This window comes from Branchiostoma belcheri, unplaced genomic scaffold, assembly GCF_001625305.1.
Source record: "Branchiostoma belcheri isolate BF01 breed outbred unplaced genomic scaffold, Haploidv18h27 scaffold151, whole genome shotgun sequence".
Classification (NCBI taxonomy): Eukaryota; Metazoa; Chordata; class Leptocardii; order Amphioxiformes; family Branchiostomatidae; genus Branchiostoma; species Branchiostoma belcheri.
In genome coordinates this window covers 433325-452465 of record NW_017802947.1, presented here as the reverse complement: position 1 = coordinate 452465, position 19141 = coordinate 433325, and the positions used below count along the sequence as shown (strand labels likewise).

The window sequence follows — 19141 nt, the reverse complement described above, 5'->3', positions numbered from 1 at the left end:
TAACTTTGTAGTTCGCCAATCACGCTGAATAATCATATAATAAGGTTGAATTACAAGCACAAGAACTGGGTTTTAGGGAGAACTGAGATACATTTATTGGATAAACATAGCAAGACATTGACAGTAACATGTTCTAAAAGGAATGCTGCATTAGCCATTACAAATCATTTATTTATAGTTTTACCTCATACAACCCTTTTCTCCCAGACATATAATGATCAATGAATGGCCACTGTCCTGTACTAACATATATGTATACAGTGGGCAACAGTATGCAAGAAATAATTACATGCAGCATTTATTGTGAATGACAATTCTCATACAGAATATCTGCAGACACAATCTAAATATATACTAGCTTCAATCGTAGTGTACTGAGAAATACATCGATGTCCTTTGAAAAAAATGTATCGAAGACGTCGTTTCCTAGTTTCAACGCTTACATGAAATAAGGCTTAAAGCCTTTAACAGGAGCGCGCCCCTGAATAAGGCCTATGGTGCAAAGTAACATTCTTATGAATCATCAATATTACTGACATAAACAGCGCAAATCTTGGACAGAACTTAAAGGTTCTGTGTTCAGCACATTTTAGACACCGCTGCACAAATGAGTACACTTAAGAATGTATCCTAGGGCTCATTGGTATTCAGTCTTGCCTCGGGATGTTGCAAGTGACCGGCCAGGTCATCTTCAGCAATAGGCGGAGATAGTCAGCAATAGTCAGCAATAGTCGGAGAATATATGTTACCGTGCAATCTACAAGTCTACCTTTGCCAACACAATGTGCTTTTTCCCTTATTTTATCCACTAAACCTCAGCTCTCATGGCTTGGCTTCGTTTCCGAAGATTTCGGGGGCCCTTCCCTCTCCTCAGCTAGTACAGAAGTAAACATGACGTACTACTGACGTGTGGTATTCCGTCCTGCTGGATCAGTTCTGTGCAGAGCCCTGAGGGAGGACAGTCTGGGCACGGCGGCTAGACAATGTTGATGATAAGATCTTTTGATAATAGGTAAGATCTATTGATGATAAGATTTACTGATGGTAGATTAGAATGCCCTTGCCGAGGCTGACACCGGGGGACAGATTAGAACAACGACGCCACGGTGGGAGGACTTGTGCACAGGCGCTCCAAGAGAGATTCGCCCAACTGCGTCCGACTCCAGTCACTGCACGAAAAGTCGGATTTACCACAAAGGTAAATGTGATGTGAAGCCTGGTAAAGGTTACATTGCTTACCTTAGTTCCGGTCCCCGCTACTCCTGCTCTTTACTTACACGTTTTCGCCTCGGTACACACAGTCTAAACCAAAGCTTATTCTTTCATAATTAATTTCAAGTCCAGCTTGTTCCTGTGGTCACCCATGTGAAAACATTAGTCACTTTTTGTTACACTGCTCTAACTACACTCAACAACGAAATACCCTTTTTGGCAACTTGAAAACACTGATTGGCTTTATTACTGACTTGGATAATCTTTCAGATAATATTCTGGTACATGTACTGTTAAGAGGTTCTTATTTTCTGTCAACAATGTACAATACTCAAATACTACTACATGTACAGACATTTTTGTTAGAATCAAATCGTTTTTTTTAAATATCTTGATCAATTCTGTCAGTATTTATATATTTGTTTCACATGTTCATCGATTAATTATTGTATTCAACTTCTATATGAAAACTCGTGCTCTGCTTGCTTGTATTACGTATTGTCTGGTGGTGACATGAATACAAGTGTAACTTGAGTGTATCGCCACCACGTCTTGTCACTGTATGTTTCAATAAAAAATGTTACATTTACTGAAGGTTTACCCGTCGGTAATTGCGCAACTTTACCACAGATATACCAGCATGGTAAAGCATGGTAATGTTTATTCTATTTACTCATATTGTATAATTACCAGCTTCGGGTAAAGGTGCATTTAGCGAGATTTACCGTACGCGGTATTTCTCACATATATTTAGGGCATTTAGCGAGATTTACCATACGGTTATTCCTCTCTTGCGTTTAGGCCATTTACCGAGATTCACCGGGTGGAGTATTTCTGACATTTAGTCAAATTTACCCATATTTACGCTATATTTACCAGATTTGCCGTGCCTTTTACAGAATGATTTTGCACTATACGCCCCCCCTATGTATACCCACATTTACCCTTGTAGTTCGCCAATCACGTTGAATAATCCCATTGAATTACAAGCACGGGTTTTAGGGAGAACTGAGATACATGTATTGGATAAACATAGCAAGACATTGACAGTAACATTTTCTAAAAGGAATGCTGCATTAGCCATTACATATAATTTATTTATAGTTTTACCTCATACAACCCTTTTCTCCCAGACATATAATGACCAATGAATGGCTACTGTCCTGTACTAACATATATGTATACAATGGGCAACAGTATGTAAGAAATAATTACATGCAGCATTTAGCATGAATGACAATGAATATCATGAATCAATTAGATATCAGAGTTGATATTTAATTGATACCTCATACTAGCTTTAGTAAGGTTTTGGTAGGTTTTGAAATGCCCCTTGTTCTACGGTGTCTAATTCCTTGCCACTACCGGTTTCATGTCCTACTTAGATATCGTATATAGCGTACGTTGGAAAATTCATATCTGAATCACTACAAAAGCGACACCATACTGTAAATAACTGATATATCTCTTGAATTACAGAATGCAATAATACTCTTCCTAAGAAAACACAATAGATTAGCTTTAGTATCATTATGGACTAGCTTGTTAGAATTATATTTTAGTATATTAGTTTGTGTATGTCCCTTGTTGTTTCTTTGCCATACATTGTACCAGCTACAGTTGCTGAGCAATAAAGTTGATTTGATTTTATCCAGTTGCTTGAGTAACTGCTTATTACCTGGATGTCTATCCTTCATCGACAATAACAATCCAATATGGTGGCCATGAATCGTCATACTATCGTCAAACCAGAGGAATAACTTCATACAGGACTGGCAATGAAAACATACATTGCCATGGCAACGGTGGTTGCTGTTAGGGTTATTGCTTGCATGACGCTGCCATTATTTCATGATTTTGAGGAAGCCTTGGTACCTATACACTCCTCTGAGTGCATAGTGAATGAGCCCCAGGATCACAGAAAGTACATGAAGGGCATCCGGGGCAGGCAGTTTCTCCCAATGGTTTCCAGGAATGTGGGCATGTCAACAAACAGAGCTGGGAGACATTCCTGAGAACATTTCATGCCTGTGGCGAAAATTCCTGTACAATTCCTAGAATGCTTACGAAATACACACAATACTGTACCATATAGGCTCCTCCCTTAGACGTCGCCAAAAACTGGTAAAATACGGTGGAGTTACAGTGTTTTTTCTATTCCTACAAGCACAGACAATGTATCCAGAGCGTTAGAAATGGTCCTAAGAACATGCACACTGTATATTAGCCCAGGAAGCGGTCGGTTGTGGTGTTTAGGCATACCGATACTTTCATGATGTGTTATCTCTAAGTATGGTTACCACTGTGATTTGACCTGCTCTGATTAGGAAGAATTCAGATTTCAGCACTTGATCAGTTCTTGCCCTTTGTTTATATATAAAACCAAGAAAAGAGTGTTTCCTGAAGCTCCACCAGTTTGTGAGTTTTTATATTTGCAAAGTTAGGAAATGATTTTTAAAAGATCTGGAATGACCTTTGTTTTTTTAAGTACTAGATTCTATTTACAGTGACAATAGAATCGAATTATAATACGTTGACATTTTAATTGACTTTCAGTTTCCTTCTACTTTTCCAACATAAGATCAAGAAGATGTCCCAAGAGGTGACTCAGTGCCTGACATACGTGAATTATGGCATGCTGACGCTGTTTGGCTACTTCAGAGACTATCTAAGGAAGAGTGGATTGGAAACAACACATTCAGCTATAGAAAGGAAAAAGATGAAGGTAACGGGAGGGATCCTAATTCCGACCCATGTTCCATGCAAACGCACATACCTTTTGTAATAGTTTTTCTGACCAAAAACCCACCCAACACGAGCTTTAACATTGACAGATAAAGATAACGACGATTAAAGCTGCACAGCTGTGTATTTCACTTCAGTGCAGCTGCTCCAACCCATAGCATATTGAAAGTAGGTACTGCATTGAAGTGTTTTGGTAGGTATGTCAAACTTTCCTGCTCAAGCATTGGAATGCGGGACATAAATTCCTTTTTTATCTTGAAAATCAACAGTTTGCATTATGCAGTTAGAAATCCTAATCAATAAAGTAGGGAATAGCTATCCAACTGTTGTATTCTTCGATGTAAAACATTTTCCCTTGTATTCTCCTTCTTTCCCTGCCATGTCGTAAAATGTGGTGAAGCCATGCTGAATTTGCTCCAAGGCAAATGTCGGCCTTTCTAGTTCTGTTTGATTTGTATACTGTGCATTGGGATTAACGTTACTTAAGACTTTTCATATGTTAAAGTTTATTTTGACATTGTAAAATCAATGTTTTCCCCTAGGATTTTGTTCCCTTGTACCAGTCCTTTGAGAGTTTCGTCACCAGGAATATTTACATGCGAATCAGGGACTGTGGCAACAGGCCAATTTGCAGTGTACCGTCTGCAGAGTTTGATGTTTTAGAGATGGTTAGCGATGATGGCAACTGGCACCTGAGGTGATTTGTAATTAAGCCATGCAGCAACTAATTAATGTTCGTAATACTTCATTTATAGACTGTCCTCTCAAATAGGGCTTGACTAGATTTATGAACTTCAAGGTACATATAACGTTAAGAAGGTAATGAAGGTAATGAAGAAATGGGATGATTGTAAGGTATGGAAAGTAACCGTGAAGATTTTTTTCTCGGAGAAAGTTTTCAAATGATGAAATAAAATCAGTTTAGGCTAGTTTTGTTGGTTGATTAGAAACTAGGGGTATGCTCCATGCAGTATTTGAAAGTACATATAATGTACCACCAAAGTACTATGTTGTAGTGAAATCCTATCAACAAGTTGGAATACTTCATCAAGCTGCTTACAATTTTTGCTTACACTTTTTGAAATCCTTTCTACCAGGCTTACAGGCAAGTCAAGGCGATGTGTGAATGTGGCCTCCTACAACTACCTGGGGTTCGCAGAGAACACTGGTCCTTGTGCAGATGCTGCAGCAAAGGCCTTGCAGCAGTATGGAGCAGGAGTCTGCAGCACCAGACAGGAACTGGGTAAGACTAACAAAATGTTTTATCTAGTGAACTGTTACTAAGGCTTGCATCTTCTTCACTTGTAGATTACCTACATTTATACACCATAATGGTAATTACTCATGAGCCTACATGTACATAATACAGATGATTTTCTTCATTGATACATGTAGTTGCATGTATATTTTGTAAATTTGTATAGGTGTCTAACAAACGTACTGACACTGACAGATGGCTGTATTGGATAACTACAGGACATTACAGTATCCATGAGGAACTTGAGCAGACAACAGCCAGGTTCCTGGGCGTGGAGGATGCTGTCACCTTCGGCATGGGTTTTGCCACCAACTCCATGAACATTCCAGCCCTCATGGGTGGGAAGGTAGGATAAGGATAGAGCTCTGTTCTGAGAATGTTGCTGTAGCTGAAGTACAGCCATAGTTACTTATATAACGTGCAGGCAGTCGTTTGTACAGCTGGGTCAGTGTGATATTTTCCACCTAGAGTTAAGTCTTGTTATTGACTTGTCATATGACCACAGGGATGCCTTATCCTGAGTGATGAGAAAAACCATGCATCTCTTGTGCTGGGGGCTAGGCTGTGTAGTACTGTCATCAAGGTCTTCAAACACAATGGTGAGCATATTGGCACAAAGTCATGCTGGTAATGAACATACACACATCTAAGTAGATCAGCCTGATTTGGGATATTGTTTCAATTCAAGATCGTGTTTGTGTTTGAGTTTGTGATAAAGTAGTGCAAGTATATTAAAATATTCACTTTCATGTGTTTAAGTTTGTGATAAGGTAGTCACGTACACGTACAAGTATTTAACATTTACCATCAGGTGGAAGCAGTAGTAAGGTTTGATAAGAGACATAAGTCTTTTAGTTAACTCAATTAACCTAGCTATATGCTCTACCTGTATCATCGTTAGATATGGAAGATGTGGAAAGGAAACTGAGGGAAGCGATCATACACGGCCAGCCGCGGACACACCGTGCCTGGAGGAAGATCCTGATCATAGTGGAGGGGATCTACAGTATGGAGGCCTCCATCATCAAACTGCCGGATCTCATCCGTCTCAAGAAGAAGTACGGAGCCTACCTGTACCTGGACGAGGCCCATAGCATCGGGGCCCTGGGGCAGACAGGCAGGGGGGTGACTGAGTACTGGGGTGTGGACCCTAGGGACGTGGACATCATGATGGGGACATTCACCAAGAGCTTTGCTGCAGCAGGGGGATACATAGGAGGATCAAAGGTCAGAATTAGTTTCGTAGCAGTGCATTTTTTTTTATTCTCAGCAGAAGTAATTGAATACAATTTGATAGATTTGTATTTTTCATGATGTCTTTGTGAGATAAAAGTATGGAATGTTTTCATCCTGTGCTCTCAGCGGTTGATCAACTACCTCCGAGCGTACTCTCACAGCACCACATATGCCTGCTCCATGGCAGCTCCTGTGGCACAACAGGTCATCTCTTCCATGAAGATTATTATGGGTGAGGATGGTACAAACAGAGGTAAGCTTTTCCAGTTTTCTGCATTGTAAAGAAAAGAGACAATCATGAATAGGATTTAGGATACAGGTACATGTACATGTAAGAAGAAAATCAATTATTATAGCGAGTATTCTGACCATTTTCAGGTACAAATAGTAATTCTAAAGTTATTCCATGTCGAGATACTAGTATCTGTTGATGAAACAACAGTACTTTTAACTATTTTGTGTGATTGCCTTGATCTCTCTGCTGTCCAGGTCAACTTAGGATCAAGCAGCTGGCAGCCAACACCAAGTACTTCCGGCAGCGACTAGTGGAGATGGGGTTTATTGTGTATGGAAACGACGACTCGCCCATCGTGCCTGTCATCATCTGCATGCCTGCAAAAATTGCGTGAGTACATGAAAAACTGGAAACTTTAAATTTGGTGTCTGCTTCCACCATGTGTGTTAGTCGAAAGAAAGAACAGAAAAAAATGTAAACAGGTGTAAAAGTCACACCAAAACTTTTCAGTGTCGTGTAGATTGGCCACGTGAAGTAGGATCTCTGTTTACATCTCTGTAAAGACTCTTTTTATCATTGCTACAATTCAAGTCACCAAGGTGACCTATTATTTGAGTCATTAATAGTGCACACCCATGCTACCCAACCAGCTATTCCCATTTTGGCCTCCGGCCAGCTTTTTGAGAAAGCTTTCTTGTTTCTACCCTGCCCGCAGAGCTTTTAGCCGGGAGCTTCACCAGCAGAATGTGGGGGTACCGGTTGTGGGCTTCCCCGCCACTCGCCTTATGGAGTCCCGAGCACGTTTCTGTCTGTCCGCTGCCCACACACGAGAAATGTTAGACAAGGTAGGGCTTTTCGGTACCCACTCCCTGGCTCATGTCTCCAACTTGCAACCAATAATGAAAGGGAGACATGCCATTTTATACCAAGCTGTAAAATTGTTGTTAGTAGTGTTATCCAGTCAACATACTGTTACAGGTTGATGTAATGTAATGTAAGTAGACGATGATTTTGCAGCACATCAAATGAACAAGCAAGAAGCATACCTGGATTGTGAATTGACTTCAGGGAGTTGAGCTGTGGGAACCTTGTTTGTAGAAGAACAATGATGTATATATTGGAGCAGTATTGCAATTTCAATTCTTTTTCTAAGGTGATCACCTCAACTGAGGATCATATTTATTTATTTATTTATGAAGATTTACCACATTTGTGGAAGGATTGACATAACAGGTGACTATCACCTTTTCAATTGACTGAACAGTCATTGCCCCACACACATAAATACCATCATCACCAGTGGGATATAAAACCGTTCTACCCTTCCTTTACTATCTAGGATGTCTTATTTGATCTTCTGATATGTGGATGTTATACTACGGTAGGTTCTGGATGCCATCAGTGATGTAGGAGACCGTCTGCAGCTGAAGTACTCCCTCAACCCTACAACAAAGGCAGCGTCTGCTGAGGAGTGCTACAAGCAGGTGGACAGCCTGGCACACGAGGAGTGATGCCCTGACTGGTCACGGACATTTAGTACAATGTGCTTGTCTGAAGCAGTCTTAAGGAAAAGATGCAGTTTGTTAGTTGCAGACACGGTGTTAATGCAGCTTAGCTACATGTTTTGGAGGGAAACACCTAAAAAGTTTTTAAAAATGCAGCACAAGAATCTCCACCAATACTGAACTCCATCACTTTGTGCACCATTTACTATTACATGTACTGAACAGTTGATGACAGGAACAATAACAATGTTATGCGTTTAGAGTCAAAACTTAAGATCCAACACAAAAAAAGTTCTCTCACCTAGACCTTTCGACCAGTTTTAACACAGATGAACTTTCATGATAACAATGTTATGCATATTTTTTTTCCTTTTTTCGTTTACATTTCAAGGGATGCTTTGTGTGTTGTAACATGGTGGGAATTTTATCATAAATTGGGGTGATGTGATGTGATAGGGGACAAGACATCTGGAGGCCCAAATTCCTCTTGTTTGTTTCTTTGTTGAGTTAAATACTTTCGCTTGTACTTAGTAAAATGTAAATGCTTGTTATGGCATATGGGAAAAGTACTTTACACGACGTTCCTCTTTCCACCCTGGTTATATCAAGGATGTTATATTGTTTACATACAGTCATTATTTTATGGCAGATTAACATCACATTTTAGGGTCCTGTTTGTTTTTCACGTGTGTTTGTTGGTTTGTTTGTTTAAATTTGTTTGTTTGGTTTGCGGCACGTTGTACGTGTGTGCGTCTTTCTGGTGGTGAGTGATTTTCTATTCCCCCTTCTCCTAGAACAAAAACTACGCGTATTAGCCCTATCGGACCCTACATCTACTTGGAAAAGCCTGGGGTCACAAGTGGGCGTATGCCCTTAAGAACGTTGACCTTTCACCTTACAAAGTCCTCCATAGTCCTGTGGTTATGAAACACGTAAGAGTCAGTCCGAGCACTTGTTAGCACGTCTTACTCCAAAACTGCCGAAGGACAACATCGGATTTTTACATCCGAATCCCTCAGGGAAAGAATGGGGAAGAAAGTGGCGGTGATCGGCGCGGGTGCGAGCGGGCTGACGGCCATCAAGTGCTGCCTGGACGAGGGGCTGCAGCCCGTCTGCTTCGAGAAGGGAACCGACATCGGCGGACTCTGGAACTTCAAGGAAGAAGCCCTGCCCGGCTTTGCCAGCGTCTACCGCTCCACGGTCATCAACACCAGTAAGGAGATGATGTGTTACAGCGACTTCCCCATCCCCAAGGAGTACCCAAACTTCATGCACCACTCCTGGGTCATCAAGTACTTCAGACTGTACGCAGATAACTTCGGACTCATGAAGTATATCAGGTAAATCCGATAACATTTGACATGTAGTAAGTCTCCTAGTATGTAAGATAAGTCGAGGCCTTTTTTACACAGTAGTAATACCCCCCCCCCCCCATAGTAAACTTCACTCTTAAGACTGCGCATGTGCATTGTGGTGCACTGTGTGTGACCTTTGACCTGCGCATGCACAGTGAGTCTGAAGTGTGAGCCTCCTTACAGTATTCTTCTATTATGGTTGTGATACAGTATCAGGGAGCGAATGATGTTAGGATGACAAAGAATAATAAGCTTGGGAGAGGAGTCTGGTTGTCAAGACTTTGACCCAGTCAATTTGTGTAAAAACTCAAAACGCATTCATTTTAAGCTCAGCAATTGCAGTCCTTCCTTTATGATTACTGCCTAGTATTAAGCTGCTTCTTAGTCAAACACTCAAAGTTTGTTTGCTGCTTTGTTTAAATTTGTTTTTGTTTGCTTATAAACATTTTAATGAGCATATTGTTCCCACAGGTTTCACCACCACATAGACCAAGTAAAACCCAGAGAAGACTTCTCACAGACAGGACAGTGGGATGTCACCTACACAGACCAGGTATGTTCACTGTCATGACAAAATGTGTACTCCTACATACATGTACTATGTAACCTCTGTATACTGTAACCTTCCCATCTTTCTAACTAGTTCAAATCAAAGATACTGTAGGGCCTACAGCTATTAGCCCTGAAACTAGGAAAGGACAGTTAATACACTTTAAAAAAATAATCTGTATTTGTTCAATCTGTAAATCATATATGATTGTGTTTATTTCCAAATATGTAGACAGTGATGACTGTATGGGACACCAATACAAGCATTGGTACTGAACTTTTCATTAACCTTTTCATCTTTTATTTCAGGAGAAGAACGAGAGCAAGACTGAAGTGTACGATGCAGTGATGGTGTGTACAGGCCACCATGTGTACCCACATTACCCCAGGGACAGCTTCCCAGGGATTGAAGACTTCCAGGGGAAGACTATGCACAGGTAGGTTGTTTCTCTAAGCCGTTGAGTCCGTTTATTCATGAAACCCAAAAAAATAGCCTGCTGTTCATTGAGGTCATGAGGGAGGGGTAAGGGTCTGAGACAAGTGTCACAAAGATACAGCATTACAGGCTCCATTACTTGAGGTGAGCTATAGTAGTAGTTTTTTTACCAGTAGTTTCTTAGTAGTTGCAGTATCAGTAGTTCTATATGTACTAATTGTCTGTTTTCATACCATGTTTCTTCTGTTCCTGCAATTAGCCCTTGGGCAAGAATTTGCAATAAACAAACTATAATTATAAACTAGTAATGGGATCATTACTAGAAAGTGCTAAACAACTCCTGCAGATAGATGTGAAAATATTGGGTGTAACAGGTATTCCAGTGTACTCATAGCGAGCTGCCGCCATGCCGCATGTCTGCAAACCTGGTGTGTTTCGCCAAAGGGTGGTTATACCAGTTATTGCAGATACAGATACAGAAAGGACACACTAGCATGCTAGCAGATAAAATGTCCTATACTTTTTGTTTGTGAATTTTTTATTTACAGATAAATTGTTAGTTGGATTGGATTCCCTTATATTTAACACTTGTGTGTCAGGTTAATATATAGTATGTAAAGAATGCATTCACACAAGGCCTTTTGGAACTTTTGCCATTGTGTCACTATAAAGGATCATCAACTTCATTAAACAGCCATTCCATTTGTCGCTCTCACACCCTCTCCTCCCCACACTCAGTCATGACTACAAGGACCACCTGGGGTTTGAGAACAAACGTGTCGTCATCATTGGGATTGGGAACTCTGGGGGAGACCTGGCAGTGGAACTCAGCAGGCATGCCAAACAGGTATGTGATATTGTGTGTTCAAAAGCCCATTTTGTGTAATAAGAAGGTACATGTAGGTGTGTACATGTACATGTACATATGCCATAAAACAACTGTATATTCAATGCAAACAATGCTAAAACATTCTGATAATGCAACAGTTCTTTTACCTCAGTTACATAGTTCATGCTGTTAGTGTCAGTATAGATAAACTTGTGCATACCAACCACTCAAGGGACTATAGTGAGTTGAGTATTAGGAAGGTGAACACTGTAGAAAGGTCATACAGTGTACCACAGTCAGTGTAGCTAAGGAACCACCAAAATGCAGCCACAGGTGGTCTTTATGCAGAAGTGGTACTGTTCTTAAATGAAAGACTACAATGAAACAATATGTAAGAGAGCAATTGCATGAATTACCAACATGCCTTAACATGCTGTAAGCTTATGGCATTTGTTCTAACAGGTTTACCTCAGTACCAGGAGGGGGACATGGGTGATCAACCGCATTTCAGAGGGTGGTCTCCCAGTCGACATTGTAGGAAACAGGCGCCTGTTGCAGTGTGTGCCTGCATCAGTAAAAGAAGCCGTCAGTCGCCATCAGCTGAACCAGCGTTTCGACCACGCCTTGTACGGCCTCCAACCCGAGCACAACGTCTTCGGACAGCATCCCATGGTGAACGATGATCTCCCAAACCGCATCGTTACGGGTTCTCTTATCATCAAGCCCAACATCACGCACTTCACCAAGACCGGCGTCATTTTTGACAACGACACAGTTGAAGATGACATTGACATTGTCGTCTTTGCCACAGGTTATCGGTTTGACTTCCCCTTCATCGACAAGTCTGCGGTGAAAGTGGAGAACAACCAGGTCAACCTCTACAAGTACGTCTTCCCTCCCAAGCTGGACCCCCCCACGCTCTGCATCATTGGTCTCATCCAGCCTCTGGGCGCCATCATGCCGATCTCAGAAATACAGTGCCGCTGGGCCACCAGGGTCTTCCAGGGGACCACCAAGCTCCCACCGCAAGGCGCGATGTTTGACGACATCAGGAAGAAGAAGATGGAAATGTCCAAACGGTACTACAACACCCCGAGGCACACCGTCCAGGTAGACTACATTCCCATCATGGATGAAATCGCCGAGCAAATCGGAGTCAAACCTAACATCAAACGCCTTCTGCTGTCCGATCCTCGCCTCGCTCTCACCGTCTTCGCCGGTCCCTGTACGCCGTACCAGTTCCGTTTGATGGGGCCGGGCGCTTGGAAGGGTGCGAAGGAGGCAATCGAAACACAGTGGGACCGGATCGCGTACCCAACCAAAACACGCCCGGTTCCTGAGAGGAAGGCCAATGGGGTACCGGGCATCCTGAAACTATTGATCGTGGTGGCACTGATAGTCGCAATCATCTGGAAGCTACTTTAAAGGGACATACTTTAAAGGTTGTCTCTTGGTTCAACCTTCTCTCTGCTGCTTAACCCCTTAGCCAATACAAATCCATTGCAAAATGGCTGCCTTCACAGGATTTAGGTTAAAGCATTGTTTTTCTCCAGCACTACGGACAAATTCACAAAACCACCATCTATATGATCTACTAGCATCTTTAGAATACATGATGATGATAGAATGCATATATTGAAGGAGTTTGTGATGCACAATTCTCAGTATTGAAAAGTGACAAAAGGTACATGATAGTGAAGGATTGTAATCAGTTATGTGAATCTATATTTACAATGTTTTATTTATTTTCAAATGATTCATCTGCCTCCACAATGGAATGCAAAGGAAAAAATTAGTGTAACTTAGTGTAGTGTCAGTACCCCAGACTTTAAATGTAGAAGTGCAAATTTTCTGTAAGACCATCTGATGATAGAAGATGACCTGAAGCATAATGTGATTTTGTCAAGTATATGTATGAATTTAAGAATGTTATACTACACATGTATATAATAGTTGATATCTAATAGGCTTAAAAGTGTATTTATCAGAATACTATGTTTTTCATCATGTTAAATCATCAAAATTGTATTTTTTTTTGCATTTTTAAGAGATCAATGGAATATTTTGCAAATAAACTAGTCACAGCATACTTACTGTCTGTCATGCCAAGATAGCATACAATAGTTTTACATCTTTTAACAGTCAATCACTCAAAGTGGTAGAAATCAATGTATGTTCATTACTACTTTATCAAATTCATTGATATATGATTATGTCATTGTGTTTTACTCAGGTTTTATGTTTTTGAGTAGAAGGCATCGCATAAGCAATCTGTGCTTTTTGCCTAATACTCAATAAATATATGTGAATAAAATAAATAAATTAATATGTAATTCGAAGCATGTATACCTAATTTACAATGATGTCCAATTCGTAATGGTCATACTTTTGTGAGATTTCTAGAATGGCTGGTTACATGTGTATGTGTACATGTGTGTGGCAAGGTCCAAATTTCAATGTTCAACACAGCATGTTCACTGTGTATTGTCCCGTAGATGTTGACTCAAGTGCCAATCAATAATGTTAAAGAAGACATAGATCAAATTTGTACTTTATACATTGAAGAAACAAGTCAATTGAAAGAATAATAGACTGCCTTGTACATTTTTCATAATACTCACAATTCTCATAATGCTCACAAGATAATAGAATGTCAAAAATATAGCACATGTATTTTTTATGCTTTGGTACCAATTGCGCCGGTGCCCGTCGGGGATGTGGCCCCAGCAAAGATCTGGAGTCTGGGAGGCACCGGCTGTCGTGGTCACAATTAAAAGTTTCTTTCCAGCTGCCCTGAGAGATATGCCGAGGAAGTGGGTCCGCTAGAAAGTACAGTTTGCCGCACCCAAAACTGTACTTTCTAGCGGACCCACTCTCTCGGTATGTCATCTCTCTCTATTTGGCCAGTTTCTACTCTTTCCAGCCGCCTCCCGAAGCCTGGTAGAGGGTAGTCCCGGGGTGCTCCGGCGGGTACCCCGGCAGATGCTCCGACCCCTGTGGATGTCCGACAGGGTAGCGCGTGCTTCTCATAACCCTACAACTCGCCATCTAGGTCATTTAAGCGGGTGCGTCCTTACGGTCATTGCACTTACTGTCATTGCACTGACCTACAGCACTCATCTCACGGTAAATAATCTGCTAGTGGTACTGTGCAACCCACTACACACAAGGCTTGAACGTCAGCTTTGTTCTGTACGTCCTACCTGGCCAGATGCTCTTGAACTTCACGAATATTCTTGAATCCAGAAATGGCCAAGAGGGTCGCCATAATTGGAGCGGGTGCGAGCGGGCTGACGGCCATCAAGTGCTGCCTGGACGAGGGGCTGCAGCCCGTCTGCTTCGAGAAGGGAACCGACATCGGCGGACTCTGGAACTTCAAGGAAGAAGCCCTGCCCGGCTTTGCCAGCGTCTACCGCTCCACGGTCATCAACACCAGTAAGGAGATGATGTGTTACAGCGACTTCCCCATCCCCAAGGAGTACCCCAACTTCATGCACCACTCCTGGGTCATCAAGTACTTCAGACTGTACGCAGATAACTTCAGACTCAGCAAACACATCAAGTAAGACGGTATCTCCTTAAATACTTAGAAAGGAAGGATTTCTGCTGGCTCGTTTGCAATTTCTCTAGGCTCGTATGTTACATTTTGAGAAAACTATTAATTGTCATTTGAATGGCCAAAGATGATATTTCCTTCAACTAGGTGTTCGTCCTCGGCAATGACCAAAACATCACGTTAATTTCTCGAACAGGTACCGTTTTATTGGGAATGAACTGAATCTAATGTGGGGTGGTAGATTCTGTAGTCAAAGCTAGAAAAGCATGCTTAACTATTGCTGCGGCTGTATAAAGGTAATGAGTAACCATGTGTAAACATTGTAGCAAACAAACCAGGGCCCTGCACGTAGCGGACACATTATAGACAAGCTGTAACTGTCGGTCGTGAAGTAGTTGTCAAATAAAGGAATTGCTGAAAAACCTAACAACGAAGTTATATTGTTGACATACATATTTCTCGATGTATCCAAGTGTCAAAGGCCCACTTAACGTACGCCCCACCCTTTTATTTTCAATCTGTTATTGTGGTAATCTTTTAATGTTTTTCTTCAACTGCCTGAGGTCCTCAGATAGACCTGTTGATGAACTACACAGATCTATGATTTTTTTTTCGTTTCCAAAGATTCCGCCACCATGTGGACCACGTGAAGCCGAGACAGGATTTCTCTCAGACCGGGCAATGGGACGTTACTTACACAGATGAGGTGGGTCGAAATGATATGCAAACAATAAAATATTTCGGTTGTGTACATGTTGTGCATACTAGTACGCACGTCTCCGTTGGTGCAGCTGCGACTTCTATACTGAGATAATAAGGCCATGTTGATTAATTTTGATTATATGGATGACATCCTTTGGAAATCCCAAAACTGATGCGAGCGTGCGAAAAAAAAGTTTGGCAAAAAAGTTTCCTTCATTATGAAATGTACGTGGCCATAAAGGTTGAATAAATGACTTAACACACAGAGTACAGTATAGTATGACGAGTAATGATAGACTCTTCTCATTTCTTCACATTATTTTCTTTTCCTGAATCGATTTCGGCATTCTATGACGTTAGTATCGTCTTCCAATACTTTTTTTGCAACATAAGACATACATTCGCTCATTTTGTACAATTTACAGTATGGTCGAAAACTTTTTTTTTGGAAACGGAGGAAAATTGATGCGCGTGTGGATGTCATCCATATTATCAAATCAATGGCCTACGCACTTCCGATGTTATTCTCTCATCAGTATGTTTAGGGTTGTTGGGGAAGTATTTGTTTAATTGTAAGATGTTTATCATATGCCCTCTGTTGTGGTCTTCAGGAAAAAGGTCAGACCAGCACGGAGATGTTTGATGCAGTGATGGTGTGCATCGGGCACCATGTGTACCCACATTACCCCAGGGACAGCTTCCCAGGGATTGACGACTTCCAGGGGAAGATTATGCACAGGTAACGAAAAAGCAGACACGCGTTTTACTTCCAGTTGTCATAATTTTTACCTATTCGAGTCATGATATATTTTCAATTGTGTTTTTACAGCCATGACTATAAGGACCACCGTGGTTTTGAGAACAGACGTGTCGTTGTCATTGGTATCGGGAACTCCGGTGGCGATGTCGCTGTGGAACTCAGCAGGCATGCCAAACAGGTAGATATGAAACTCATGTGAAATAACTTAAAACGACTCCGTAAGCCATTGATTAAATCCAGAGTATTTCTTCTAATCCCCATACTTATTTTTTTTTATGTAAAGAATATTAACCTTTAACTTCACAACGCTGCTCTTGGACACTTTGTAAGGTCGCTCTAAGACACTTTGTAAGGTGAGCAAAGTGTAGCTGAAGGCAGCAGTAATAAGAAACCGTCCATGTTGCATTTTTCTGTCTTCTAAGGTCTACCTGAGTACCAGACGAGGAACCTGGGTCTTGAACCGAGTATCAGACCACGGTCTCCCCCTGGACATAGTTCAAGGTAGGCGCGCTCAGAAGGCCTTCTTCAGCTGGCTTCCCCTTTCCCTGGGGCTGAAGCTGGTACAGAACAGGCTGAACCAGCGCTTTGACCACGCCTTGTACGGTCTTCAACCCGAGCATCACGTCTTTGCTCAGCATCCGACGGTCAATGACGACCTGCCAAACCGCATCGTCACGGGCTCCCTCGTCGTCAAGTCCAACATCACGCGCTTCACCAAGACCGGAGTCGTTTTTGACAACGACACGGTTGAAGACGACATCGACGCCGTCATCTTTGCAACCGGTTACCGCTTCGACTTCCCCTTCATCGATCGGTCTGTCATGAAAGTGGAGAACAACCAGGTCAATCTCTACAAGTACGTCTTCCCTCCCAAGCTGGATCCCCCCACGTTGAGTATCATCGGTCTCGTCCAACCTCTTGGCGCGGTCATGCCGATCTCTGAGATGCAGTCCCGGTGGTCCACCAGGGTCTTCAAGGGCATCGACAAGCTCCCGCCGCAAGTCTTGATGTACGACGACATCAGACAGAAGGCGGTTGCCATGTCCAAGCGTTACTACTCATCTCCACGGCACACCATCCAGGTAGACTACGCTCCATACATGGATGAGCTCGCCGAGCAGATCGGAGTCAAGCTTGACTTCAAGCGTCTCTTCTTCTCCGACCCCCGTTTGGCCCTACAGTGCTACTTCGGGCCGTGCACGCCGTACCAGTACCGCCTGGTGGGGCCTGGGGCTTGGAAGGGCGCCAAGGAGGCGATCCAGACGCAGTGGGACCGGATCACTTTCCCGACCAAGACGCGGCCCGTCAAAGTTGGGAGGCGCGGAATGCCAGGAATCCTTAAGCTTCTCATCCTGTTGGTTCTAGTCGTGGCCATTCTTTTCAAACTGTTTTAGATGGATATAAAACCGGCCAGTAAAACACCAATATTTAAACAAACAAACAAACAAACAAACAAACAAATCAATACTATACTATCACTAAGTGTTAGCATTGCTGTTTGACAAAAAGTGCACCTGATATGGCCACATTTTTCATTCAAGCTTTAAAACAATGACATATGTTGGCGTTGGAAATATTTCTCTGTGCTTTTATGGTAGAATCACTTCCAATATTACTAAAAGCAGAAGTCTTGATGTGACGGTAATATTTGCAATATCTGATATGTTTTGACTCTCAAAAGACTCTAGCAAATACAATGGAATAACGAGAAAGTATGATTTCATAATAAGGTGGCAATTTGCTCGATAAGAACCATAAGCAAGCTGGAAAGAAACACAATCACCGTACGTGATCAGTACTTGTATAGCCGATTTAATCACCCCTCGGCATAACATACCAGCACGCACCGGCACCTCTAACTGTAAACATTGTTTAAAGCTATCAAGGGATGATGTCCCTACTATACTTTGACGCAGCCTTCCCCTTAGTTTACTAGTATTACATGTATATGTGTATGCAATTGTTACCAGCCAGTGATTCCTAATAAAAACAAGAAGCCATAGGTGACAATTCTCCGTGAAGTATTATATATTGCAACAAAAAGAAGTAGCCATTGGCGACAATTCTCTGTGAAGTGTGATAAATCGAACAAAGAAAAATTGTTTAAACGCGCGTCGGCTCAGTCATCTTAAGACGCAACAACCAATCAGAGATGCGAAATGCCGACACGTGACGGGGAAGGGCGCGCGATGCCCGAAATATTTTTGCGTCAATATTCAGCGCCGTGTTTCAAGAGATTAATACCGGGAAACAAATTCTTTTCTTGTTTTGAACGCATAAACATGCATTTACGCTAATCTAGTATGATTCAGGGTTACTTTTTTTTTACCTGCCATGGCCAGATTATCTAAAGATGTGTGTATTGTGTGTACAATCTACAGAAAGAGAAATGTACATCAGGTCCGATCATCCGATTTTCACGTTTCGGTTTTTTGGACTCGGTTCATGAACGTATTTTGGTTTGGCTCCTGGAATGTGCGAAAAAAATAGACTCCCGGGATTGTCTACAGGGAACACTCGCACATTCGCGGTGTATCAGGACAGCGCGACTGGTCGGCATTAGCGCAGTCCCTGCAATTAGTAACAGTTGCACATCAATCCGGCCGAAAGCATGATTGTGTAACACAGGCTACTTCTTCATATACCGGCTCATACTATACGACGCCTTTACAACTAGCAAATCATAAAATTACCCGATCTACTAGTACTGTATGTGCGGTTTACCAGCCCCAGACCACATCCGACCACGAGGCAGAACACATT

General features: G+C 41.9%; 2 protein-coding genes across 2 annotated transcripts; both read left to right on the top strand.

The window, feature by feature from the left end:
* The first annotated feature begins 610 nt into the window (after positions 1 to 610).
* On the top strand, positions 611 to 8501 carry LOC109465482 (serine palmitoyltransferase 2-like). The gene is made up of 11 exons (XM_019762774.1): positions 611 to 1198; positions 3794 to 3937; positions 4500 to 4654; positions 5055 to 5200; positions 5434 to 5561; positions 5721 to 5814; positions 6117 to 6442; positions 6578 to 6704; positions 6941 to 7076; positions 7402 to 7531; positions 8072 to 8501. Exons 1-11 carry the CDS (start codon positions 1055 to 1057, stop codon positions 8195 to 8197), a joined length of 1656 nt encoding a protein of 551 aa, XP_019618333.1. The 5' UTR covers positions 611 to 1054; the 3' UTR covers positions 8198 to 8501.
* Positions 8502 to 9055: 554 nt separating this feature from the next.
* LOC109465497 (dimethylaniline monooxygenase [N-oxide-forming] 5-like) lies at positions 9056 to 17851 on the top strand. Its single transcript, XM_019762856.1, has 10 exons — positions 9056 to 9531; positions 10018 to 10099; positions 10405 to 10532; positions 11270 to 11378; positions 11823 to 12723; positions 14607 to 14922; positions 15541 to 15622; positions 16230 to 16357; positions 16448 to 16556; positions 16801 to 17851. The coding sequence occupies exons 1-10, from the start codon at positions 9218 to 9220 to the stop codon at positions 17770 to 17772; spliced, it is 3141 nt and encodes a 1046-aa protein (XP_019618415.1). The 5' UTR covers positions 9056 to 9217; the 3' UTR covers positions 17773 to 17851.
* Positions 17852 to 19141: the final 1290 nt, after the last annotated feature.